The sequence below is a fragment of the Heteronotia binoei genome, chromosome 1 (assembly GCF_032191835.1).
Source record: "Heteronotia binoei isolate CCM8104 ecotype False Entrance Well chromosome 1, APGP_CSIRO_Hbin_v1, whole genome shotgun sequence".
In the NCBI taxonomy this organism is placed as follows: Eukaryota; Metazoa; Chordata; class Lepidosauria; order Squamata; family Gekkonidae; genus Heteronotia; species Heteronotia binoei.
Window position 1 is genome coordinate 21,653,074 of NC_083223.1, and position 25,461 is coordinate 21,678,534.

Sequence of the window (25,461 nt, forward strand, 5' to 3'; positions counted from 1 at the left end):
TCTGTGTGGGTTTCTCCTCCCAAGGGAACTGTGGTGGCATCTGGAGATGTAGCTGAAGGACACAAGCTTCCTTCCTTAAATGCTGGCCTGATCTAGGATATGTCTTTTCTGGAGGGGGTTCAGCCTAGGGGTGCCTTCGGAAGCTTTTAAGGATGGGGCTCAGGGTGGGGGCACATTGTGTGATGCATCCATGTCACTTCTGGGTAAAAACCTGGAAGTGATATCACTTTAGCTACCTTTAATCCAGTTATAATAATGAATTCTCACCTGGGGATTGGCAACAATGGTTCCCCAAGAGGAAACGGCTGGTTTGGAGGGTGGAGTGTATGGCATTGTACTTGTCTGACATCTCATCCCTCCTCAATCCCCACACTCTCCAGGCTCCAGGAATTTCCAGGAGTTGGGAACCCTATCTCCTTCCCAGCAGCAGTGGCAGCAGTAGTAATGTTATTGCACAGGTCCAGGGGTTTGGGCTGGGTGTTGAGTCAGTCAGGACACCTGTTCAACTGTGTGCAGTTTCTGTTTTTCATCTTAGATCTCAGAGCTCTGCAGCTGACCAATCAGGGAGAGGATGTGGAAGCAGGCAGCAGCCTGCCAGGTACACAGCACAACTTTACCCCTTAGGTATTGTCTACTCAGACTCGCAGCAGGTTTCCAGGGGTCTCAGTCTTTCATGTCACCTCCTACCAAATGCTTTTAACTGGAGATGCCAGGGATTGAAGCATGCTAAGCCGTGCTCTACCACTGAGCCATGTCCCCTCCCCATACTTTTTCACCTGGAAGTGATGTCAGCACATCACACAATGTCTTGGTCTTTCACATTCCCGTCACCCACCACACCACTGAGAGAGCATGGAGCATGAGGAGCATCAGCGGGAGGTTGCCCACCCATAACAGAACATGGGAGCCCTAGTTCAGCGCCGCCCCATCTGCTGCGCTCCCAGGAGCATGGGAGTGAGAGGGCTCTGTTTGAGCTGGCTGGGGCCTCCCTGCTGTGCTTCCAGCATTCTGTGGGGGGAAGCATGCTGGCATTGCTGTGTGTTGGTTGGCTGCTTCCATTTATGGCCGGCACTGGTGCATTGTCAGCAAGCCACTCTGTGATTGGTGAGTGTGGGGGGTGTCGCTAGGGTCTCTAGAACCGCTGCTGTGCATCACATGCTGATAGGGTTGCCAAGTCCAATTAAAGAAAAATCTGGAGACTTTGGGGGCAGAGCCAGGAGGCTTTGGGGGGTGGAGCCAGGAGACATTGGGGGTGGAGCCAGGAACAAGGGTGTGACAAGCATAATTGAACTCCAAGGGAGTTCTGGCCATCACATTTAAAGGGACAGCACACCTTTTTAAATGCCTTTCTTCCATAGGAAATAATTAAGGATAGGGGCACCATTTTTGGGGGCTCATAGAATTGGACCCTCTGGTCCAATTGTTTTGAAACTCGGGGGGTATTTTGGGGAGAGGCACTAGATGTTATACTAAAAATTTGGTGCCTCTACCTCAAAAAATAGCCCCCACAGAGCCCCCAATACCCATGGATCAATTCCCCATTATTCCCTATGGGAATCGTTCTCCATAGGGAATAATAGAGTGCCCAGTAGACATTTCCCTCCCCCCCCAACGCTTTCTAAAGGGGGGGAGGGCCTCCAAACCAGGGAATCCCCTGCCCCCTCCCTCTCTCTCACACACACAAATACTTACTAGATCTTCTTCCTGCAGAACTTTGCTTGCTGTGAAAACGAAAGCAAAAGAAAGGGAGGGGCCGTTCTCCATGGAAACTTACTGACCCTTTCCAATGAAGCCCTTCCTGTTTCCTGCTCAGCCTTAAAGGCACACATTTTACAAACGGATCAGGAGCTCTACAACTACATGATGCCTACACGCATGTTCTCCCCCCACTTCCGGATTTTTGGAGAGCGGGGGAGGAGGCTGCAAATTCAGGAGTCCCCCGCCAGGGCGGGGGGGCGGGGTTGGGAAGCCTACATGCTGAGCTGTTTATTTGGCACTCTGCTGCCCCCCTCGGCTTAGGGGCTCTGGATTGCTCCTCCCAACAGTTGTTCACAGCTAAGAAAATCATTCTGCACCGCGTGTGTTTGGCAAATAGATTTTTGACAGTAAAAGCAGAACATAACCGTGAGGAGACAGATGATCTAGTGGAATTCTTCTTTCAGATTTTACTGCGGTCATGGTTTGAATCATTGGCTTTAGCCATAAAAGCGAGTTTGCTGTGAGGCCTAATGTCTTTATTTGCCTTCAGGAGAAACTGAAAGGTGTGTTTGTGCGTGTGTGTGTGTGTTTTATTTCTTGTCATGATGGCACATTATTCACTTGGAGAGTGTCATTCATCTTGCACAGATTCGTCGCTCTCCACTATAGGGAAGCAAACTTGCCGGTGCCGGTAGTTCAGTTTCTGGATGCTCTCAGAGGCTGCTCTCCGCCTGCCGAACCGCCCCACCGGCCGGATCCCTCTCCCCGTGTACCAGGAAGGATCAATATCAGGATCTAGAAGGCAAAACACCAGAGATAAGGAGAATCCAGGGGAAAGACAAGGCTTCTCCCCGCCTCTCTTCACTTACACTTTCCTGTGGCAGGAAGGAGCACTGACTAAAGCCCTGAGGAGCTCTTTTGGCATTTTAGCACATATTCAGGAAAGGCCTGCAAAGTCTGTTCAGAAGAGATGCTGTTGAGGTAGCACCTGGCAACCCTGGTGGTATATCATTAAAAAGGTAAAGGTAGTCCCCTGTGCAAGCACCAGTCGTTTCCGAATCTGGGGTGACGTTGCTTTCACAACGTTTTCATGGCAGACTTTGCCTTCCCCAGTCATCTACACTTCTCCCCCCACCCCCGCAAGCTGGGTACTCATTTTACTGACTTCGGAAGGATGGAAGGCTGAGTCAACCTCGAGCCGGCTACCTGAACCCAGCTTCCACCGGGATTGAACTCAGGTGATGAGTAAAGGGCTTCGACTGCAGTACTGCAGCTTTACCACTCTGCGCCACAGGGCTCATGGTATATCATTAGCCACCAGTGGACTCATTGGGTTACAAAGAAAAAAGGATGAAAGTCCTTGAGTAAATAAAATAAATATAATGGTGGGAGTAGCAGAAGGGAGGCACACAAAAGATGTGGAATGGAGCCTGACACACATCTACACTTGCCAGCGCTCTGGCTGCCAATCCAGGGAGGTTGTGGGGTGCCGCAGAGAGGCCTTCTCTTCATCTCTGTGCCGGCTCAACCATATTATGTGCTTGTGTAAGGAACTTATCTCAAATTTTTCAGCTGGCATACAACCAGACTCTACTGTCCTTGACTATTTTTAGAAGATGCTCTATTTTTAAAAAAATACTTATTCTCACAATTTTTATTGCTTAATCTCACAATTTTTTTTTAAAAAAGCTTAAAATATAAATTAAAAACCCTGAAAATAAAAAAATATAAAAAGTTTTAAGTTGATGCTCTTCATATTTCCTAAAATTCTGTTTTTCAATGGGGGGGTGGGGCGCTAGTGGGCAGCTCGCCTAGGGCACCAAAAAGCCTAGCACCGGCCCTACTCCAGGGTCATCTAGCCCAGCCCCAGGACAATGCAGGAAATTCACAAATCCACAGGATCCTCATTGCTGTCAGATGGCCATCTAGCCTCTGTTCAAAAACCTCCAAGGAAGGAGAGCCCACCACCTCCTGAGGAAGCCTGTTCCACTGAGGAACTGCTTTTAACGGTCAGGAAGTTCTTCGTAATGTTGAGCCGGAAACTCTTTTGATTTAGTTTCAACCCATTGGTTCTGGTCCTACCTTCTGGGGCCACAGAAAACAATTCTGCACCATCCTCTATATGACAGCCCTTCAAGTACTTGAAGATGGTGATCCTATCACCTCAGCCGCCTCCTCTCCAGGCTGTTTATGGCTCCTCTCCAGGAAATGTTTACATCCCCTGATCCTGCTGGATATTAGGAAACTATTTTTTACAGAGTAGTTCAGCAGCGGAATCAGCAGCTGAGGGAGGTGCTGAGCTCCCCCTCACTGGCAGTCTTCAAGCCGCAGCTGGACAAACACTTCTCAGGGATGCTCTAGGCTGATCCTGCATTGAGATGAACTAGATGGCCTGCACAGCCCCTTCCAACTCTATGAATCTATGACAGAAACAAGCTGTTATGTACAGCTCAAAAAGTCATAGAAACGTTCTTCCTGTTGTTATCTGAGGAAGCGAGCTCTGACTCATGAGAGCTCCTATCGGAATAACAATTATTAGTCCTTATAATGCCCCTGGACTTCTTTTTTCTTTTGCTGGAACAGATTATAATTCCATGGACTACACAGGCTCGCCCTCGTTCCCCAAACCTACTTCTGATTTCCATGGACCGCTCGAAGATTCTGCTTCCAGCATTGGGCAGCACCAAGCACAGCAGCAGCAAGCACATGAGGCAGGCGGCCGGCAGTTTCATCCCTTCCAGCTTTGCACCGAGTTCCTCCAACTTGTCCCTGAAAGTGTGTGCTTGGCCTGCAATCACAAGAAAGAAGCAGTCCTATATGAGGAAGAGGGACTTCTCCAAGGAGCTTTCCTTTAATGACAGAGCCCCAGAACAAAATAGTACAAAAATTTAGAACTCTTGGGGTTGCCAGCTCTGGGTTGGGAAAACACCTGGAGATATTGGGGGTGGAGCCTGAAGAGGGCTGGGTTTGGGGAGGAGAGGGACCTCAGCAGGGTACAACGCCATAGAAGAAGATATTGAATTTATATCACTCCGAATTTCAGAGTTTCAGAGTGGCTCACAATCTCCTTTACCTTCCTCCCCCACAACAGATACCCTGTGAGGTGGGTGGGGCTGAGAGGACTCTCACAGTAGCTGCCTTTTCAAGGACAACCTCTGCCAGAGCTATGACTGAACCAAGGCCATTCCAGCAGCTGTAAGTGGAAGAGTGGGGAATCAAACCCGGTTCTCCCGGATAAGAGTCCGCACACTTAACCACTACATCAAACTGGCTCAGAGACCATCTAGCACAGAGACCATCTTCCAAAGCAGCCATTTTCTCCAGGGGAGCTGATAGCTGCCATCTGGAAACCAGTTGTAAGTCCATTAGATCTCCAGCTACCAGCTGGAGGTTAGGTAACCCAGAACAGATCTATGGAAAAGAAGATAATGCCATATATCATGAATAAATAACTAAAGATACAAGACTTTTTTTGTAGCAGGAACTCCTTTGCATATTATGCATATGCACCCCTGACATAGTCAATCCTCCAAGAGCTTACAGGGCTCTTCTTACAGGGTCTGCTGAAAGCTCTTGGAGGATTGGTTACATCAGGGGGTTTGCGGCCTTATATGCAAAGGAGTTCCTGCTACAAAAAAAGCCCTGCAAAGAAATATTCTATTATCTAAGTGACAAATTCATACGATTCCTAATCAATACATATAAGAAGTCACAGATCAGTTCATAGTCCAATTTATGTCTGAATTTCTCAGTAAACTAAAGTGTATGTGTTGTAGAAATGAATTCCAGTTCATTGATTTCAAGGAGGAGACATGCTTTTGTTGAAACCTGTGGGAATGGAATGATTTTCACTTTTACTGGACCCCCGCTTTCCCTTTTCTTCCTTTTTGCAATTTAGAGGGTATAAATAATTCCAAGGTAGCTTCAGTACTTGTAATGAACTACCACATTCTTTTAACACTGACTCTCTTTTACCCACATAGGGGAGAATTCCAACAGTGTACTTAATTGTGGATTTCTTTTCTGTCCAAATAAAGTTTCTGACCATTGATATATTTCAGCACTCCCTTATTCATGCTGCCCCTACCAAGTAAAGCAGTGGTGCGTCAGGGAGATGGAGAGAAGAACTTCATTTAGATATATGCAAATGGGGATACACAATAACCTGACTGTGCTGTGATGAGCTATTCTGAAGGGAAAGCTTAAGGTGTCGAACTCATTTGTTATGAGGGCTGGATCTGACATCTTGGATTCATTACTTGGCTCTCCTCTCTACATATACCCACAAACTACAAAAACTTGGTATTGAAGTGGACACTTTTCTTATGTGACGATCTAAGGCTTATGGATCATGAATACCAAAAAGTGCTCCCCTCTCATCCCCCCATTTGCTCTGCAGCCAATCTAGATATACCCCAAAGACATGTAGGCTTGCCAATCCCCAGGTCCCAGCAGGAGCTCTTCCGCTTTCCCAGGCTCCTTCCCATCCCCAGTCAGCTGACCGGTGTGGGGGGGAAGTCCCACCACCATAGCCACCATGTGACTTTTAGGGTTGCCAAGTCCAATTAAAGAAAAATCTGGGGGCTTTGGGGGTGGGGCCAGGAGACATTGGGGTGGAGCCAAGAACAAGGATGTGACAAGCATAATTGAACTCCAAGGGAGTTCTTGCCATCACATTTAAAGAGACAGCACACCTTTTAAAATGCCTTTCTTCCATAGGAAATAATTAAGGATAGGGGCACCATATTTTGGGGCTCATAGAATTGGACCCTCTGGTCCAATCGTTTTGAAACTTGGGGGGTATTTTGGGGAGAGGCACTAGATGCTATACTAAAAATTTGGTGCCTCTACCTTAAAAAATAGCCTCCCAGAGCCCCCAATACCCACGGATCAATTTCCTATTATTCCCTATGGGAATCGTTCTCCATAGGGAATAATAGAGTGCCTAGTAGACATTTCCCTCCCCCCCCACGCTTTCTAAAGGGGGGGAGGGCCTCCAAACTAGGGAATCCCCTGCCCCCTCCCTCCCACACACACACACTTACCAGATCTTCCTCCGGACAACTCTACTTCCTGTGAAAACGAAAGCAAAAGAAATGGAGGGGCCGTTCTCAGAAGCCCTTTCTGCTTCCTGCTTCCTGCCCAGCCTTAAAGGGGCAGACATTTTGCAAACGGCTCAGGAGCTCTACAACATGAAGCCTAAAGGTATGTTCTCCCCCCCTCCACCTCCCACCCCTGCTTCCAGAGTTTTGAAGAGCGGGAGATGAGGCTGTGAACCCAGAAGTCTCCCGCCAGAGCGGGAGGTTTGGGAAGCCTAGTGACTTTCCACCTCCGGAGGCTTTAGGCTCCAATTGGAAAGGCTTCCTCTTGGGATGGGGTATCTGTGTTACTTTGAAGAAGTTGGCAGCAAATCATGAGTAGACAGGCCAATCCCTCACTTCAGAGTTGCCAGAAATAAGGGGGGGGAGAGGGAAATGTCTGCTGGGCACTTCATTATTCCCTATGTGGAGATCGATTCTCATAGGGTATAATGGGGAATTGATCTGGAGGTTTTGGGGGCTCTGGGGGGGGCTGTTTTTTTTAGGTAGAGGCACCAAATTTTCAGTATAGCATCTAGTGCCTCTCCCCAAAATAACTCCCAAGTTTCAAAACGATTGGGCCAGGGGGTCCAATTCCATGAGCCCCAAAGGAAGGTGCCCTATCCTTCCTTATTTCCTACGGAAGGAAGGCATTTATAAAAGTGTGCTGTCCCTTTAAATGTGATGGCCAGAACTCCCTTGGAGTTCAATTATGCTTGTCACACCCAATGTCTCCTGGCTCCACCCCCAATATTTCTTGAATTGGACTTGGCAACCCTAAATGAAGTCTTATGAGATGGCAGTCAAGGCTGCAAAGAAAAACTACTTTGCAACCAAGATTGCATCCGCAAATTCGCGCCCAGCACAATTGTTTAGAATAATTGCGGATCTTATAACATTGCCACAAGGCAAACCAAACATTAGAGAATTGGAGATCAGCTGTGAGGCATTTGCGAAATATTTTGCGGATAAAATCTCATTGCTCCGCCAAGACCTGCCTACCACCTTGGAAACAGTGAGTGAAATTGAGGCTCCGTGCCTGTCTTTGGGTTTGGTTCTGGATCGCTTCGATCCGCTCAACCTGGAGGAAGTCGATGGGATCCTCTCCGCTGCTCGCCCAACAACATGTGATTTGGATCCGTGCCCCTCTTGGCTGATTAAATCTTGCCAGAGGGAGCTCAGATGTCCTTTACGGGACATCATAAATAGATCCCTCGCAGAGGGGCATTTCCCAACACCTTTGAAAGAGGCGTTGGTTCGCCCTCTCCTAAAAAAATGTACAGCAGACCCGGCCGAATTGGCAAATTACCGTCCGGTGTCTAATTTACCATTTTTAGGTAAAATTATTGAGAGGGCAGTGGCGTTGCAGCTACAGAGATTCCTAGATGACGCTTCCGTTCTTGACCCGTGCTAGTCTGGGTTCCGACCGGGCCATGGGACGGAGACAGAGCTGGTCGCCTTGGTGGATGACCTCCAGCGGCATCTGGATCGGGGCGGCGCTGCGGTACTGATGTTATTAGACCTGCCGGCGGCATTTGACACAGTCGACCACCAGTTGCTAAAGCGCCGCCTCACCGACATAGGGGTTGGGGGGGTTGGCCTTGCAATGGCTTTCCTCCTTCCTCTCCGATCGGGGACAAAGGGTGGCCATTGGGGGTGAACGATCCCAGAGGCACACACTTGACTGTGGGGTGCCTCAGGGAGCAGTTCTCTCCCCAATGCTGTTTAACATTTATATGCGCCCCCTTGCCCAGATTGTCCGGAGGTTCGGGCTGGGCTGCCATCAATATGCAGATGACACCCAGCTCTATCTACTAATGGATGGCCGGCCTGGCTCCGCCCCAGGGAACCTGGATCGGGCCTTGCAGGCTGTTGCGACGTGGCTCAGGTTGAGTGGGTTGAAGCTGAATCCAGCGAAGACAGAGGTCCTTTGTGTGGGTCGTGGCGCCCTGGGAGGGGAAATAGCTCTCCCAACTTTCGACGGCGCACCATTGGAACCAGCGCGCCAGGTAAAAAGTCTGGGTGTTTTACTGGAGCCTTCATTATCAATGGAGGCCCAGATAGCAGCCACTGCCAAGTCAGCATTCTTCCATCTGAAGCGGGCAAGGCAGTTGGCCCCCTTCCTGGAACGCCGCGACCTCGCAACAGTGATCCATGCAACGGTCACCTCAAGATTGGACTACTGTAATACCCTCTACTTGGGGCTACCTCTGTGCCGGACCCGGAAGCTGCAGCTGGTGCAGAACGCGTCGGCCAGGCTACTATTGGGGCTCTCGAAATGGGAGCACATACGGCCGGGGCTGCGCGGACTGCACTGGCTGCCAATTACCTACCGAGTCCAGTACAAAGTGTTGGTTATCACCTTTAAAGCCCTATATGGCCGAGGACCAGCCTACCTAAGGGACCGTCTCTCCCCATATGAACCCCAGAGGGCACTGAGGTCAGTGGGTAAAAACAAAATGACCATCCCTGGACCGAGAGAGGTCAAACTCCAAAACACCAGAGCACGGGCCTTTTCAGTTGCGGCACCTGCACTGTGGAACCAGCTTCCGGAGGAAGTGCGGGCCCTGCGGAACCTTGACCAGTTCCGCAGGGCCTGCAAGACCGCCCTTTTTAGACAAGCCTATAATGACATGGACTGCTGAGTTGCCTGGTACAAAGAACCGCCATCTATACTATTATCTAAACTGGCAGAACCAGCAGCAGAACAGTCTTATTGCTGCCAGATATATATATACATATAGTGTAACTTAAATTATGCATTTTTAATTTAACTAACTGGTTTTTATATGTTTAATTTTAATTGTTAAATCCAAAGTTTTATTATTTATGTTAATGTATGAGCTGTTGTTAGCCGCCCTGAGCCGCCTAGGCGGGGAGGGCGGGATAGAAATAAAAGCTATTATTATTATTATTATTATTATTATTATAAATGGGAAGATGCTCCATTATTTTTTTTACTTTATATTCCCCATTCCATCGTCAGACTTTTACTCTGGCATGTTTAAATGCCTTCCCATCAACAGTTCTCTTTGGTAGGTTTAGACAGATATCTCTCCAGAATAGATTATGTCCATGTGAATTAGGAGTCCTTGATTCTATATCCCATATTATTTTAGAATATCCTTTCCTGGTCTCACAACGTAGACAATTTTTAGCTGAATATCTCCAACACAATGTATTTACTAAAAGGAAAACTCCAACCTACTTTTTAGAAGATGTTAATCCCCCCATTACTACATGTGTTGTGAATTTCTTAGTTGAAGCCTATAAAATTAAATCTAGGCATACTACTGTATTTTAATTGCTGGGTGTCTACTCTTGATTAATATTATTGATTGCTTTATGTATTGTTCTTACTGTACTTCAGGCTTTTATACCTACTTTTGATTGTGAATCATTATTGCTTTTATGCCAATAAGGGTCTGAACTGAACTGGATCTGACATAAATGAGACCTTGTCGGGCCGGACCATGTCGGGCCGGGCTGTGTGTGTACCTATTAAGATTAGATCGCAGAGATACAAATTTTATAACCAACACAAACATAAATATATATATTTTTAAACAACTTAAAATATGCTTAAAACGTTAGCACTCATTGGTTTTAAAGATGCTTTCTTTGTATTTCACCCATGGGATCCAGGGAACTGGGCAAAGGAAGCTCTGGCTCTTTCCTTCTTTCTCCAGGGGACTGAGGGGGTGGGGAGCCTCAGAAGGAAGAGAGGCTTGGCTCAGTAGCTCTGCAGTGTGATTGAGAGAGCCTGGCAAAGCAAGCTATTCCTCCCTCCCCAAGGGAGGAGCCTCAGCCAATGAAGAAAATAGAGGTTTTGCTCCATAGCTCCTGTGCAATTGAGCAAGACCTTGCAATGCAAGCTGTTATGCAGAAGGAAGCAAGATATAAGAAGAAGGAAGCAGATGACAGCCAGTTGCTCAGGGGGCTGATAGGAGCCCTCCAGGGGCCTGATTTGGCCCCCAAACTGCATGTTTGATACCCCTAGCTTAAGCAATCCACTGAGCAGCAACAAGCAGGCTGATGAATTGATGAACACTCTGTCAAAAAGTGTAAAGCTGTGATGTGAGGCAGGCAGCTTCGCCAGGCCTCATTTTGGGCAGGTGCTCACAGGAGCGGAGCTCCGGAACCTCTAAATTTTATTGTGCTCTTTCATTCTCCATTGTTCAAACCCCCTGTAAGAATTTTGCTGAACTCTTATGATTTGTCAAACTTTCTAATATTTTCCTCCACAAAAAATGGAAAAATAACCCAAACATATAAAGCAGACAGATGGAAATCTTTAAATCTATGCCACTTGCGGCCACATAGGAGAAAGTAATTGAAAACGTATGATGGGAGCAAGGTTTTATTATGACCATTATAATTCAAGAAGCATTTGAAGGCAGATGCTGAGCTGATATAAATTAGTATACCTTCCGGTGATGTCAGTGGTTTGAGGCATATGCAAATGAGTTCTGCAAATGAGTTGTGCTAATGATCTCTGGCACCTCTTTTTCTATGAAATGACCCCTGAGCTTCACCTTACATGAATAGCAGATTGCACAGAACTGTTAAAAAGGAACAAATTGGTCAGTTCTTTTGTTTATTCTTTTATTTATATGACCGGGGGAGGGGGAATACCATCTGAATATTCTGCCTCAGATATTGAGGTACCCTGAGCCCTCTTTGCTGGTTCTGAATATATTTTACCATATCCATTGAGAGGCAAACATACACAGAAGCCACTTTCTCGGGACTCTCTCGTGGCGGGAGGTGACCCAAGCATGCAACTGGGGTTGCCAACCCCCAGGCTGGGTTTTGTGGAGCTTTATTGCTTTAATGAGGCTGAGTTTCGCGGAGGTTTATTACCTTAATGAGGCTGGGTTTTGAGGAAGTTTATTACCTTAATTTCTTGCTCTACTATCCGCGTTGCTCTTTATGGGTTGTTCAACCCCCAGGCAGTGGCTGGAGACCCCCTTGGGATTACAACTGATCTCCAGGTAACAGAGATCAGTTCCCCTGGAGAAAAATGACCATTTTGGAAGGTGGACTCTATGGCATTATAACACACTGAAGTCACTTATTCCCTTCAGGTTCCAACCCCTCAAATATCCAGTATTTTCCAGTTTGGAACTGGCAACCCTACATGCAATAATTGCTATGGGGGAGCATTCTCCTAGGATCAAGTTGCTGGGACTTCTGAAGGAAGGGAGGGCAGGCAGGCAAATAGATGGGGGAGACAGGAGAGGAGAGAAAGAAAGAAAGCATCTTTAACTTTAAAATGCATTCTCCAAGTAGCCCGCTGGTTTGACTTGGCAAAATGATTTAAAGAGAGAAATGGCTTCTTCAAGCCAGCTGATGGGGCAGTGGGAGCTTTAAGAACCTCAGTTTGGCCACCCCTGACCTAAATCCTCAGGCCCCAGTGGATGGTCTTCACATCGAGAAGTAGCCTGAATACCTGGATGATACAGACAAATGAACATTGCTGGGCTTGGCCAGAGCGTGGGAAAGGAAGGAGGTGTCTGCTGGGGTTTTTCCTTCCACTCCAAATAAGCAACTGGCACTGTCAGAAGAGGTCAGCAGCTGGTTCTGACCAGGCAAAAAGTACACTACAGGCAGCCATAAATATGTTGCATTCTTTCCATTTCCATACATGGAAGTTTGCGAGGAAAGGTAGGCTATGTGCAGAAGCCTCTTTGATTGGTTGAAGCTACCTTCTGCTGAATTAGACCACTGGTCTATCAAGCTTCACATGGGCTAGTCTGAGTGTCGGTGGTGATCCAAGGTCTCTCATGGTGGATGGTCTTTCATACCACCTTCCCTGGGGTCACTGTGTAGAAAAAGAGGTGCTGGAGCTCATTAGCACAACTCGCTTGCATAACTCATTTTGCATATGCCACACACCCCTGACGTCACCGGAAGGTGGACTATATTATATCAGCAGCATCTATCTTACAAGGCTTCTGGAATTATAATTGTCATCATAAAACCTTACTCCCATCAGACTTTTTAAATTACTTTCTCCTATGTGGCCGCACTGGCAGATGAAGATTTCTATCTGTCTGCTTGATATGTTTTGGTTATTCCCCCCCCCCTTTTTTTTGGGGGGGTAGGAGAAAATCTTAGAAAGTTTGTTAGGAGGTTGAACAAAGGAGCCCAGAAGCAGGGAGGAGTGGTGGTAAGAAAGAGCACAATAAAATTTAGAGGTTCCAGAGTTCTGCTGCTGTCCAAAATGAGGCCTGTACCTTTCGAGGTTCAATCCCTGGAGAAGCCAGGGGTTGAACCTGGGACCTTCTGCTTGCTGAGCAGATGCTCTACCACTGAGCCACAGACCCTCTTCCCATGTTTAAATCACTTGGGGTGCAATCAGGGCAGGTTTCCCATATCTCAAGTTATAGCTTCATGCTTGTTATGTAGCCACAGACCCTCTTCCCATGTTTAAATCACTTGGGGTGCAATCAGGGCAGGTTTCCCATATCTCAAGTTATAGCTTCATGCTTGTTATGTATGTAGTTGAAATAGAATTGCAAAATCGTCCCCCGGATTTTTTTAAAGGCATCTAGTTTGATATAGTTGATCATGTATTGGCTATCTACTAAACGCAGCACGTTCTGCAAGCTGGAATGGTTAAGCAGACAGAGGGCTGAGCGGGGCTTTTGTTGTAGAAAAAGCCCAGCAGAGACTCATTTGCATATTAAGCCACACCCCCTGACACCAAGCCAGTTGGAAACTGTTCCTGTGTGTTCCAGGTAAAAAACCCCCCTCGGGACTGAGTCAAAAGCCAGCTTAGACAAGGACTCGCTTTCAGGGTGTGAACCTGTTGCTCTTTCCTATATGCAAAACCAAATGGGGGAATAGCCAAAACATGTCAAGTAGACCCACATCCCAAACAAGTTGCGCTCTGCAGCAGTTCAGGTTGGTGTCTCACGGCAGGGTAGGCATTGAAAATAATAGCAACAACAAATTCCAGGGGATTGTAAAGTGCCAACTCTAATGTTTCCTCGGCTTCACCGAGAGCAGCTCCAGTTTGCTCCCAAAATGGGATGCCTGAATTTGATCTCAGGAAATATGACATTAAAAAGCTGGAGCACCTAGTTAGCCACCGCCTGGTCCTTTTCATGACTCTAGCAAACCGCAGAACTGCAAACTTGACACACAATTACACACACGCCAACCCCTACTGTTCAACAATGCCAAGGAAACAATGCCTATGGGAAGGGATTTTGAAGAGGGGGTGACTCCCAAACGACACTGAAAAGGGTATCCATTATCATGCATTCCATACTGTCTCGCTTGCTTCGGTTTCCCCTGAAACTAGACAAACCTGGAGGAACTGATCAACGGAAGGAGCTACTTACTTTTTCCCCCCCAGGAGCACCGGTCCCGCTTTTCTGTCCCTGGTCTCTCAGTTTGTGCTGAAGAGCTGCCTTTTATGCCTTGCCTTTCTCAGGGATGATGTCTGGTTGTGACATCAGCACGAGGCCAGGGCAGTCTCCTCTCCCACCCCCCCAAAACTACTTATGTTAATTTTGATCAACTCAAGAATGGAGGGTTTTATCCCTCTGTGACTCAGAATATTTCCTTCCTTTAGACAAATCAGGTGGCTCAGAACTAGATTGGTCATCCCCCCTATTATTTTGCATGTCTTCTTTCAGCTTTTACAAGGTACCGACTATTCACACATATTCTAAATGGATTTTTGCTCGTTGAAGGCCAGTTTAAACTGCAGGTCTCCCTTTGGGGTTGCTAGAGATGAGCTACTTGCCTAGAGAAGGGGACGGGGGCTCTCAAAGAGGGCATGTTTTGCTGCTTGGCACTCTTTCCCTGGCATAAGTGAGATCCAGAAATGTGCATCTCTTGGAAGGGGTGGAATTCTAGCAGGAGCTCCTTTGCATATTAGGCCACACACCCCTGATGTAGCCAATCCCCCAAGAGCTTACAAAAAAGAGCCTTGTAAGCTCTCGGAGGATTGGCTACATCAGGGTGTGTGTGGCCTAATATGCAAAGCAGCTCCTGCTAGAATGGCTCTTGCCATTGCGGCTACGTTGTGCTTCACAGAACACCCCCAAGTGGGGTGCAGCACACATACGCAGGCATGTGGAAAGAGATTTTCAGGTTCACAAAACATTCATGACTGTGCTGCTGGCCATTCAGGAACCAACCTGTCTGCAAGGAGATGTAGTGGTTAGAGTCTCAGGCCAGGATCTGGGTAGGGCTGCCAAGCCCCTGGTCTGGGCGGGGATTCCCCTGCCCAGGAAGTTCCCAACCTGCTGGCCCACATTGGGCCATCGGGGAGGACCTCCCCCGATGTCGCCGGTGTGATGACATCACCTGGAAGTGATGTCATCATGCCAGCAACATCACGTACCATAGAGTTTCCCCTCCCAAATAGTTAGAGTTTGCCCGGAAATGCCTAGTGGACACCACATGATTTCGCCAGCATGATGACATCACTCGTGAGTGACATCATCGCACCACACACGCTTCGCACACATGAAGGAAGTCCCCCGCCAGAGCCTGCAAGGGACTTGGCAACCCTAGATCTGGGAGACTTAGGTTGGAATCCCTGCTTTACTTATAGAAACCTGTGGGGTGACCTTGTGCCCATCACACACGCTCAGCTTACCCTAACTTCACAGGTTTGTTGTGAGTATAAAATGGGGGAGAGGAAAAGCTGCTTTGGGTTCCAGCCAGTATTCCCTCTGAGCTGAGTTAGCATGAGCTAGCTCAGTTTTCTAGCCTCCAGCTCACACCTTTTCGTCTTAGCTGAGGAAAAATGGCCCCAGAGCAAACTAATTTATGCAGCAGCTCACAACTTTAACTTTAGAGAGCCTTGTGGCGCAGAGTGGTAAAGCTGCAGTACTGCAGTCAGAGCCCTCTGCTCACGACCTGAGTTCGATGCCAGCGAAAGCTGGTTCAGGTAGCTGGCTCCAGGTTGACTCAGCCTTCCATCCTTCCGAGGTCAGTCAAATGAGTACCCAGCTTGCTGGGGGGAAAGTGTAGATGACTGGGGAAGGCTATGGCAAACCATCCCGTAAAAAGTTTGCTGTGAAAACGTTGTGAAAGCAACCTCAGAGTTGAAAATGACTGGTGCTTGCACAGGGGACTACCTTTACCTTTTTCAGTTTGGTGTAGTGGTTAAGTGTGCAGACTCTTATCTGGGAGAACTGGGTTTGATTCCCCACTCCTCCACTTGCACCTGCTAGCATGGCCTTGGGTCAGCCACAGCTTTCGCAGAGTTGTCCTTGAAAGGGCAGCTGCTGTGAGAGCCCTCTCCAGCCCCACCCACCTCACAGGGTGTCTGTTGTGGGGGAGGAAGGTAAAGGAGATTGTGAGCCACTCTGAGACTCTTCGGAGTGGAGGAGGGGATATAAATCCAATATCTTCTTCTTCTTCACAACTTTAAAGCCAGTAGCTCACAAAGTAGAATTTAAGCTCACAAGACTCAACTTGGAGGGAGTTTTGGTTACAGCCAGGGAGAAAGATGTGGTATAAATGGGAAAAAGGTGGATAAATATTTGAGAGCTTGTAGAATGTTAATGTAAATTCAGTGCAAAGTAGGATCGTAATCTACATCCATATGTAAGAAATGAGATGCACGTGTGTGGGAAGGATCAGCATAGAGATCAGTAGACCGTCTCTTTAACATTGGTCCCCCAGCACAGTGAAAAGAATCTTTCACAGTGGGCAGACCTCTGACCTAGTATGAATTCAACTCACTCTCCTCTCCTCCCCACAGAGAAATGGAGCGTGACCTAGAATTTTTTAGAATTATTTCCAAAGTCACAAAGGAAATCTGAAGGTCAAAATATTTGGACAAAATTCTGATTTCTTCTCCACTAAAGGTGAGATGGCAGAATCTGGAACGAATCCCAGCGGGCCTAGGCGGTCAGCCAGCTCGGAGTTAGGAAATACCTGGAAAATTGGGAGGGTGGGGGGAGTATGGATTCTGCAGAAGGCAGCGTAAGGAGAGGAAGGCCTTCATCAGGGTATAATGCCACCCTCCAAAGCAGCCCTTTCAATCCCTGGCCCTAGAGAAGCCAGGTTAGCTGCAACCCAAGCAAGCACCTTCTGTCGCAGCCGCATGCTTGTGGAATGAGTTCCTTGAAGAGGTTAGGGTCCTGCAAGATCTTTTGCAATTCCACAGGGCCTGTAAGACGGAGCTCTTCCACCAAGCCTTTGATTGTTAAACTCTGTGATTCCTGTCTGGTTACATGTAAAATGTTAACATTAGGGTTGCCAAGTCCAATTCAAGAAATATCTCGGGACTTTGGGGGTGGAGCCAGCAGCAAGGGTGTGACAAGCATCATTGAACTCAAAAGGGAGTTCTGGCCATCACATTTAAAGGGACCACACCTTTTAAATGCATTCCCTCCATTAGAAATAATGGCTAGGGGCACCTTATTTGGAGGTTCATAGAATTGAATCCCCTGGTCCAATCCTTTTAAAACTTGGAGGGAGTTTTGAAGAGAGGCATTGGATGCTATGCTGCAAATTTGGTGCCTCTACCTCAAAAAGCAGGTCCCCCCAGAGCCCCAAATACCTGTGGATCAATTCATTACACTGTACGGGAATCAGTCTCCATAGGGCATAACAAGAGTGCCCAGCAAACATTTCCCTCCCCCCTTCTGCTTTCTGATGACCCTGAAGCGGGGGGAGGGCCTCCAAACCGGGGGATCCCCTGCCCCCACCTGGGGATTGTTAACATGTTGGACATATTGAACTGTCTTTAAAGAGCCCGCCTCTAGATCAGAACTGTATCTGGAGATTTGAGCTTATGTTGGAAATCATAATGGAAAGATTGGTGTACTGCCTTTATGAAAACGCTTACTGCTACTGTATTTGCTGTTTTTAAGTGTTTAAAGTTGTGATTGCACCAAGTTTTAATTGGTTTTATATATTTAAATCTGCCTATTGGCCTTGTTTGCCACCGTGAGCCTGCTTCAATGGGGAGGAAAGAAAAGGTCCCCTGTGAAAGCACCAGTTGTTTCCGACTCTGGGGTGATGTTGCTTTCACAATGTTTTCACGGCAGACTTTTTACAGGGTGGTTTGCCATTGCCTTCCCCAGTCATCTATGCTCCCCCCCCCAAGCAAGCTGGGTACTCATTTTACCTCAAGCCAGCTACCTGAAAACCCAGCTTCCACCGGGGATTGAACTCAAGTCGTGAGCAGAGTTCGGACTGCAGTACTGCTGCTTTAACACTCTGCACCAGGGGGCTCTTTCAATGGGGAAAGTGGGATATAAATAGAACTAAATAGATTAAAAATTAAACAAAAATATTTGTAATGTTCTGTTTAATGATCATGAGGAATTAGCTGAAGCTATCAAGAGCTGCCACGTGTAGCTTACAGAATACTACAGAAGACACAAATGCGACAGCAGGATTTCTAGAGTTTGCATTTTGTATTGTTTATGTTGTGGGAGAGCACCGTATGCACAAAGAGAAATGTGTAGATGTTTTCCAGAGATACAATAAAGGATGTAGCCTTGTGTTGCAAAAAGTACATTGAGTGATTCTCTCCTCTCATGCTTCGCGACTGTATCTATGCAACACAATGTTCCCAATACAGTAATGAAGGCCCGTTTAACGACTTTGAGCATAAAGAACTAGAGCTGGTGTGCTGCCTGGGCACAATGCCAACTTTTATTTAGCATATATGATACACGTATATATACATATATAAGGTGGTGCCAAAGATTTAGCCAATCCTCCAAGACCTTACAGTAGGGACTGAAAAATGGCCCTGTAAGCTCTTGGAGGATTGGCTATATCCGGGGTGGGGGTGGGGGTTGTAGCCTAATATGCAAAGGAGTTCCTGCCCTGTGCAGGATACATAAGGCTTAGTGACATCTTTATACGGCATCGACAAAACCAATTTACAGCAATAAAGGCGATCCGAAGACAAGAAAATAATGACAGATACTGTAGAAGCATTTAATATTTCAGCGTTCTGCAATGTCACCACTGTGACCACGAAATGATTTCTACGATGGGGCTTGTTATCGGCAGAAAGCTAATGGAAATAGCTTTGCACTTTGCATCAGGAGCACTGGAGAGTCAAGGATTTCTAAGGGTACACTTACGGAGTAACAGATAAGTAAATCTAGAGACATGGGCTTCCCTCTCCAGTGCTCCTGATGTGTGAGAAAATTTGTCCATCTCTCCCTGTCTCCATAAGACTAGGTGCCAATCACATTTGATGGATTAAGTCTGGACATAATAATTTAAAGGCCAGAACGATGCCATCCTTTTGGAGGTGAAAAAGGTCTGAATACCCATTTGTAGCCCTTTATATTGGCACCTCAGAATGCAGTAAACCCATTTTCGTCACCTGCCCATTTGGGGTGGTTACAGTGCATTCTTGGCACCCAGGCTGCTTGTTCAGGCACGACTGAGACTTTTCCAGCTCAAGGAATTCTTTAATATCCTCCAGTGGTCCAAAATGGGTGATTGTGTGTGTGTGTGTGGGGGGGGGGGGTGCTGCTGATGTAATCCTACAAGTTTGGATGTGGGATGTATTTGCAACAAATTCTTGGTGCAAATGCATACATACATTGAAAATTGCATGTGTTTGGGTGAGGGGTGATGAAAATGTGACCACCCTTAACTTCTTTGACAAAAGGCAGGATCAAATAGATATATGGAATTACAAATGATCTCCAGACTCCAGTGAGATAGCTTTGGAGTGAGATAGCTTTGGAGAGTGGACTCTATGGCACAGGGCTTTTCTTGTAACAGGAACTCCCTTGCATATTAGGCCACACACCCCTGATGCAGCCAGTCCTCCAAGAGCTTACAGGGCTCTTAGTAGAGGGCCTACTGTAAGCTCCAGGAGGATTGGCTACATCAGGGTGTGTGTGGCCTAATATGCAAAGGAGTTCCTGCTACAAACAAAGCCCTGGCATTATACCCCACTGAGCTCTCTCCCCCTTCCCAAACTCTGCTTTCCCCAGACTTCATTTCCAACTCTCCCAGCCCTAGAAATCCTGGGGAGGGGGGCAGTCTCTGCCACTACCTTCTTTCATTCGGCATACTGGAACACAAAGTATCTCCTCTAAGCAGGGGTCATTTTGTAGAAAAATAGGTGTTGGAGCTCATCCAGGGATTGTTATGCAGCTGCACCTACTATTCAATGGGCAAGGAGGTGGAACTCTCAGGAGGAGGAGGAGGAACTCTCAGGAGGAGGTAGAACTCTCAGGAAGGTTCAGGAGCTGTGCTCCTGTGAGCTCCCACTGAATCTGAGGCCTGCGCCTAATGCCTGCACGTGCAGCAGCCTGCTTGAGCTCAAAGTACAGAAGAGCCACGTTTGCCTGCGGGACCAAAGAGAGGTCTGTGACCCTTGAAGACTAACAGACTTGTGGGCTTCCTCTTCCACAGGTGGGCCACAGTCCAGTGAGTGGGATGCATTACTGATCTGCTGGCCAAGGGGCTGTGTGTAGTCCAGGATTTAGCACACGTGCTCTGCCTGCAGGCAACTGGAAACAAGAATTAAATCCAGGGCTGTTCAAAGCCCAGAAAAGTGCAGAATGACCTATTGGGTTGCAAAGCTAAACACAGGCCAAGCGATCTAGACAAGGTGACTGAAGAGAGATTTGCCCAAATAACAGAATACAGACACATAATTTAGGAAACACTAGTCCTGCATAACCTGAGTGGATTAGTGGTGGAGGAAAAGTCTTTACATTGGACAGGGTTAGGGTGCTTTGTAGACTTTGTATGGTGCTTTGTAGACAAATTCAGGACACTACTTTCATGAAGATGCTACTTTAGAAATTTCTTCCAGCACTAACATGTTTCTTTCCTCTGTTTCAAGACAGAGGTGGAAGCAAGAAAGGGAAGTGGAGAAAACCAGGAGTGAAGCCTTGAAGAGGAAGTGTCTTGCTGGTCTAGAGAAGAACCTTTCACGATCGATGGGTCATCACAGGCTTCTGTGGAAGAAAACACGGATGTGAGTTTTTTGAAACCAACAAGCAAAAAACACACATAACTAATTCATCTGACAGAACAACAGTGCAATCTTAGCAGAATTATATCCTTCTAATCTCACTGACTTCAATGGACCTGAAAGGCATAACTGTTTTATGAGGGCATAACTAATCAGTTACATGTGCATAGCTAATAACAGAGCTGCACTGTACTAAATGATTCACAAAGTTACTTGGAAAAATTATTAGGGATTGTGGTCTTTGCCAAAACTAGGATCCTTTTACATCATTTAATGTGTCATCTTTAACATTTATGCTTTGCTTCAGTATTGTTTTTAGACTCCTGGTTGGTTCTACAACCCTAATCTTACTGCAGTTCCTAATTCCTATTTCATTGTTCATTGAACATCCCAGTCTTTGAATGTATTGACTCACTCTATGTAATCAGCCTTGAGTCCAAGTGAGAGAATAATGTAAATTAAAAAATAACCCCTATGGCTCTCTATGCTTTTTCCTGAAAAATCTGAAAAGCTGTGACAGATAAATGTCACACCTTTACCATATTCAAAAGGCAACAGTGCAAATAATATCGGGGGTCTCTCTTTTTTCTCCCTTTCCCTGCACTGGTACCATTTCTTACAACCCAGAAGATTCCCAGACTGATGCATTCCCATTTTCATGGCAATTTTGAGAACACCCAGTGCAAGGGCAGCGCAACTTTTCTTGGGTGAGCTAGCAGAATGACATTTTCCTGTCAAGTACGAAGGTGCCTCATTTGACATTGTTTGTGACAATTTGTTATCCTGCAGTCTTTTGCTACCTGCCCACTCTTTCCACCTTCAGAGGAAGCTGGCAAGTCTTTGGAGAAGAAAGAAACTGAGGTGGGAACCTGGGCGGTATATGTCTGTAAGTGTCTTGTTTTGTAAAATAAACAAAGACAGCTCCATCCAGTTTCCCTAACCACTGTTTGTTTGTGTATGTGTGCATTTGTATGTGTGTGAGCTGCTCTAATAACTCTTTGTTGCCATGAGCTAATGCTCCTGTCTCCAAGTTCGCCACAATAGTCTTCATATACAAGAAAATGACCGTCCGGGTTTGGGATACTTGCCGCAAAGATGTGATCGGCTTTCCTGTTTTTCCCATTGGGGTTGCGCTGCGTCAGAGACCCTCTGTAATAGGAGTTCCGTGCAAAAGAATCAGCATTGCCTTGAAAAGATAAACCAGGCTCATGTATTACAACATGTCAGGATAAAACTGCTATCACTCACTTGCTACTGCTATGTGATACATATTTTGCATCAATACTTCATCAGTATGTTTCCTTCCCTCTTTTTTTTTAAAAAAAGAAGTGATTTCTTTTGAGGTTTAATACAAAGAGAAAGATCCCTCAGGTACAAGGCCAGATCTAGGATGTCCTGGAAGACATTTATTTCAGCTATCAGGGCCATATCATGGGAATTGGAAGCAAGGTGGGAGGTGACATGTCTCTCTCATAGATGTTTCAGTCTAAGCAAAGAAATCCATGCCATTGTTCCCTTCTGTCAAGATCCATAGTATGTCTCCTGTCTTGTGTTATTTTTTCTTCCTGAACGGTTTTTACATACAACACAACTGTTACCATCTGGCTATGTGGTATGTTATGGGACCGGTTGGAACTGATAAAAGGAATTACTTCTTCACCCAAAGGGTGATTAACATGTGGAATTCACTGCCACAGGAGGTGGCGGAGGCTACAAGCATAGACAGCTTCAAGAGGGGATTGGATAAGCATATGGAGCAGAGGTCCATCAGTGGCTATTAGCCACAGCTTATTGTTGGAACTCTCTGTCTGGGAAAGCGATGCTCTGTATTCTTGTGCTGGGGGGGAGACACAGTGGGAGGGCTTCTAGCCCCACTGGTGGCTATTGTGTGACAAAGAGTGTTGGACTGGATGGGCTATTGGCCTGATCCAACATGGCCTCTCTTATGTTCTTACCATGTGTACTGTTATGGGAACGGTTTGTGTAAGGTGGTTTTGTCTCTCACACTAGAGCCATTAACAGGTGCCTGGAAATGCATGGCCTCCCCCCTCCTCCCTTTCGACCGTCTGGAGACAGAGGATGGAAATGCCCTCCATGTCTCTGAAGATAAGGAGATGAGTGCACTGTGAAATGCTGCATGAAGAATTATGTCTTTGAAGTTTCTGTGGGGAGGGGGGGGGGTGAAGAGAAGCTTGCGCTTTCTTGAAATTACTTAATACTGCTTGTAGGCTTCAGTTTCACTTCTGGCAAGACCTCTGTAGCGAAAGGTCTGAACTAGTAGTGTTGGTGGTAGCATATCAACAAAGCTTCATCTATGCTTTCCTAAGTATAAATCTACCTGAGTGTTACTTGGCAAAACCTCACACCTTCATGGTTTTATTGGCTGTCTGCAAGCATTAGCAGAGTAGTGTTGGTGGTAGCATATCAATAAAGCTTCATCTATGCTTTCCTAAGTATAAGTCTACCTGAGTGTTACTTGGCAAAACCTCACACCTTCATGGTTTTATTGGCTGTCTGCAAGCATTAGCAGATGCCTGGGTAAGCCCCACATTTCCTTTAGCAGAGGCAGGCAAGGATGTGTGTGGGTGAGACACTGGTTAGCAGTAGCTACAAGTCCCTTGCAATTTCCATTCTGATCTCCAAAAAAAGAATTCCAAGGGTAATGTTAGCACATTTTCCCCCAAGATGATTTATTTAAGGTTGATTGTAGCAGACTGTAAAATACAGCTGTGCTAATCTTTATTAGATTTACACATTTGACAGCTGAAAGGGCTGATTATATAATGTGTTGAGAGAAATGAGTTTTATGTTTTCGTGCGAGAGTTTTGAGAAGGGGAAAGCATTTTTGCTCAGAAGGCTGAACATCGAGAGAAGAAGACTGCAGATTTATACCCCGCCCTTCTCTCTGAATCAGAGACTCAGAGCCGCTTACAATCTCCTATATCTTCTCCCCCCACAACAGATGCCCTGTGAGGTGGGTGGGGCTGAGAGGGCTCTCACAGCAACTGCCCTTTCAAGGACAACTGCCACGAGAGCTATGGCTGACCTACAGAGTACTAAGTTGGTCTGGGCTCAATTAAACCCAGCTGCTAGAACCAGTGATTCTGTACCGTTCTGGCACACAATTTTGGGTGGATTTCAGACAGAAGCCTCTAGGTTGTTGTGACGGAAAGCTAGGGGTTAACTGAAGACGCACAGGGCCTGCGTCAGGTGACCTGAGGGTGGGGGCAAAGTGCTTGGAGCTCTCAGGGAGGGAAAGTGGTTGAGTGACAGAAACTACTGAGGCAGTCATTCAGTCAGTTGGTGTCTGACAGGAGTTGGTGCCTGTCAGAAGTCTGTCAGAGTTGGAGCCTGACAGAGACTGAGAGGGTCAGTTCGTGCCTGACAGAGGCTGAGAGGGTAGCTGATCCTGTGAAGGAGCTTGAGACAGTGGCGGGAAAGACTTCCAGAGGCTGAAAGCTCGACAAAACCAGCCAAGAGGGCTGTGTGTGTGAGGAACAAGTGTGAGTCAGTCAAGACCTGAACGGTCACAGACACCTATAGACAACTCAGAAGATCTAGTGAGGTGGTTGAGGGAGTGGATGTGGGTCTGAGACACCAGAAGAACTGGTAGTAGTGGCTCCAGTTGAGGGGTGAGACTTGGCACATCATTCCCAAGAGGCCAGACCTTGGCTAGAGGTGGAGAGTGAGTTATAGGGAAACTGTGAACTGGGAAACTGAGAGAGACTCAAAGGAAGAAAAAGTGATTGTGAAGCTTGAAACAACTGAGCAACGTGTTAGCCTGTGTAAATATCTCCCATATCCCCAAGTTAAGACTTTGTGTTATAATAAATCTGTGGTTTGAGTTAAAGTTCTTGAGAGCCTATATTTTTGGGAAAAAGTACAAAGCTGCTGTGGTCCCTTACAAAGAGAATTCTATTTCCATCAAATAACAAAGTAAAATACCCCGAAGAGACTGAAATAAAGAGATCCAGTGAGGCCGTGAGGTTGGCGCTGCTATAGTTGTCTTGTGTTGTCCCTGCCAATTCTTGGGAGACTCCTTTTTGTGTACTCTGTGCTGCGCAGCCAAATCAAGATGTTTAATCAAGTACTGACTTAAGAAACCTGCCCCCTTGGCCACCACTGGTAGGGCTGCCAGCTTCCAGGTGGATATGAAAAACACAACCCGAAAGTTATAGTGACCAAAATTACTATGAGTTAGAATAATATCTAAGTTACAAGTTTAGGTAAAGACAATAAACACATTCACAACCCCACAAAAGCATACAATATACAGCGTAACCATGTAATGTCCATAAAGTACAAGTGTAGAGTCCCAATGATGGACAGGACGTCACCTTGATGCTTCTGCTTCACATTATCTTTAAGCAAGGGATACGCCACTAATCTATCTCCATGCACAAAAGCTCCAGTGAACTAATTTCCAACATTTCTTCAGCATTACAAAAACTGTCAAGAATATTTTAAAGAATTCTTAAGATGCATTCGAAAAGGACACAAAGTCTCTACCACAACTTTCAACCTGGCATTTGCTCAGAAAGCCTGGGAACAGGGTTTATATTATAACGCCATTATGAGGATTGGCTCAGTTTGGGGCCTTTTAACTCAGCTTGGGGTTTGGCTTGGGGGTTGCCCAAACTGATTTTTTTTAAGGTTCATGCCCATCCCTAATTAGATTTCCTGGAGAAAGTGGCCGATTTGGAAGGTGGACTTTGTGGCATCACGTCCCCACTGAGCTCCTGT

At 46.5% G+C, this 25,461-nt stretch overlaps 2 protein-coding genes and 1 non-coding gene across 3 annotated transcripts in view; all 3 read right to left on the bottom strand.

The window, feature by feature from the left end:
• Window positions 1–2,269: 2,269 nt before the first annotated feature.
• On the bottom strand, window positions 2,270–14,165 carry PRLH (prolactin releasing hormone). Its single transcript, XM_060257868.1, has 3 exons — window positions 14,129–14,165; window positions 4,331–4,486; window positions 2,270–2,493 (listed from the first exon to the last, which is right to left on the bottom strand). Exons 2-3 carry the CDS (start codon window positions 4,428–4,430, stop codon window positions 2,330–2,332), a joined length of 264 nt encoding a protein of 87 aa, XP_060113851.1. The 5' UTR covers window positions 4,431–4,486; window positions 14,129–14,165; the 3' UTR covers window positions 2,270–2,329.
• Window positions 13,034–13,111, bottom strand: TRNAA-AGC (transfer RNA alanine (anticodon AGC)). Its single transcript has one exon. It is a non-coding gene; the product is annotated as a tRNA-Ala (tRNA).
• A 6,356-nt stretch (window positions 14,166–20,521) lies between the features above and the next one.
• The window catches only part of MLPH (melanophilin), a 103,676-nt gene continuing 98,736 nt past the window's right edge, over window positions 20,522–25,461 (bottom strand). Inside the window, exons 16-17 of the mRNA XM_060232163.1 lie at window positions 21,807–21,904; window positions 20,522–20,701 (exon numbers count right to left, since the gene is read on the bottom strand). Coding sequence (XP_060088146.1) covers window positions 20,675–20,701; window positions 21,807–21,904 — 125 coding nt within the window. The 3' untranslated portion in view covers window positions 20,522–20,674. The remainder of the gene's footprint in view (window positions 20,702–21,806; window positions 21,905–25,461) is intronic.

Excerpts from the sequence above, each read along its gene's own strand:
- PRLH (XM_060257868.1), bottom strand. The coding sequence starts at position 4,430 with ATGAAACTGCCGGCCGCCTGCCTCATGTGCTTGCTGCTGCTGTGCTTG. Across the intron at positions 2,494-4,330 it reads GCGGTCCATGGAAATCAGAA|ATCCTGATATTGATCCTTCC; the intron begins GTAGGTTTGGGG and ends TTTGCCTTCTAG.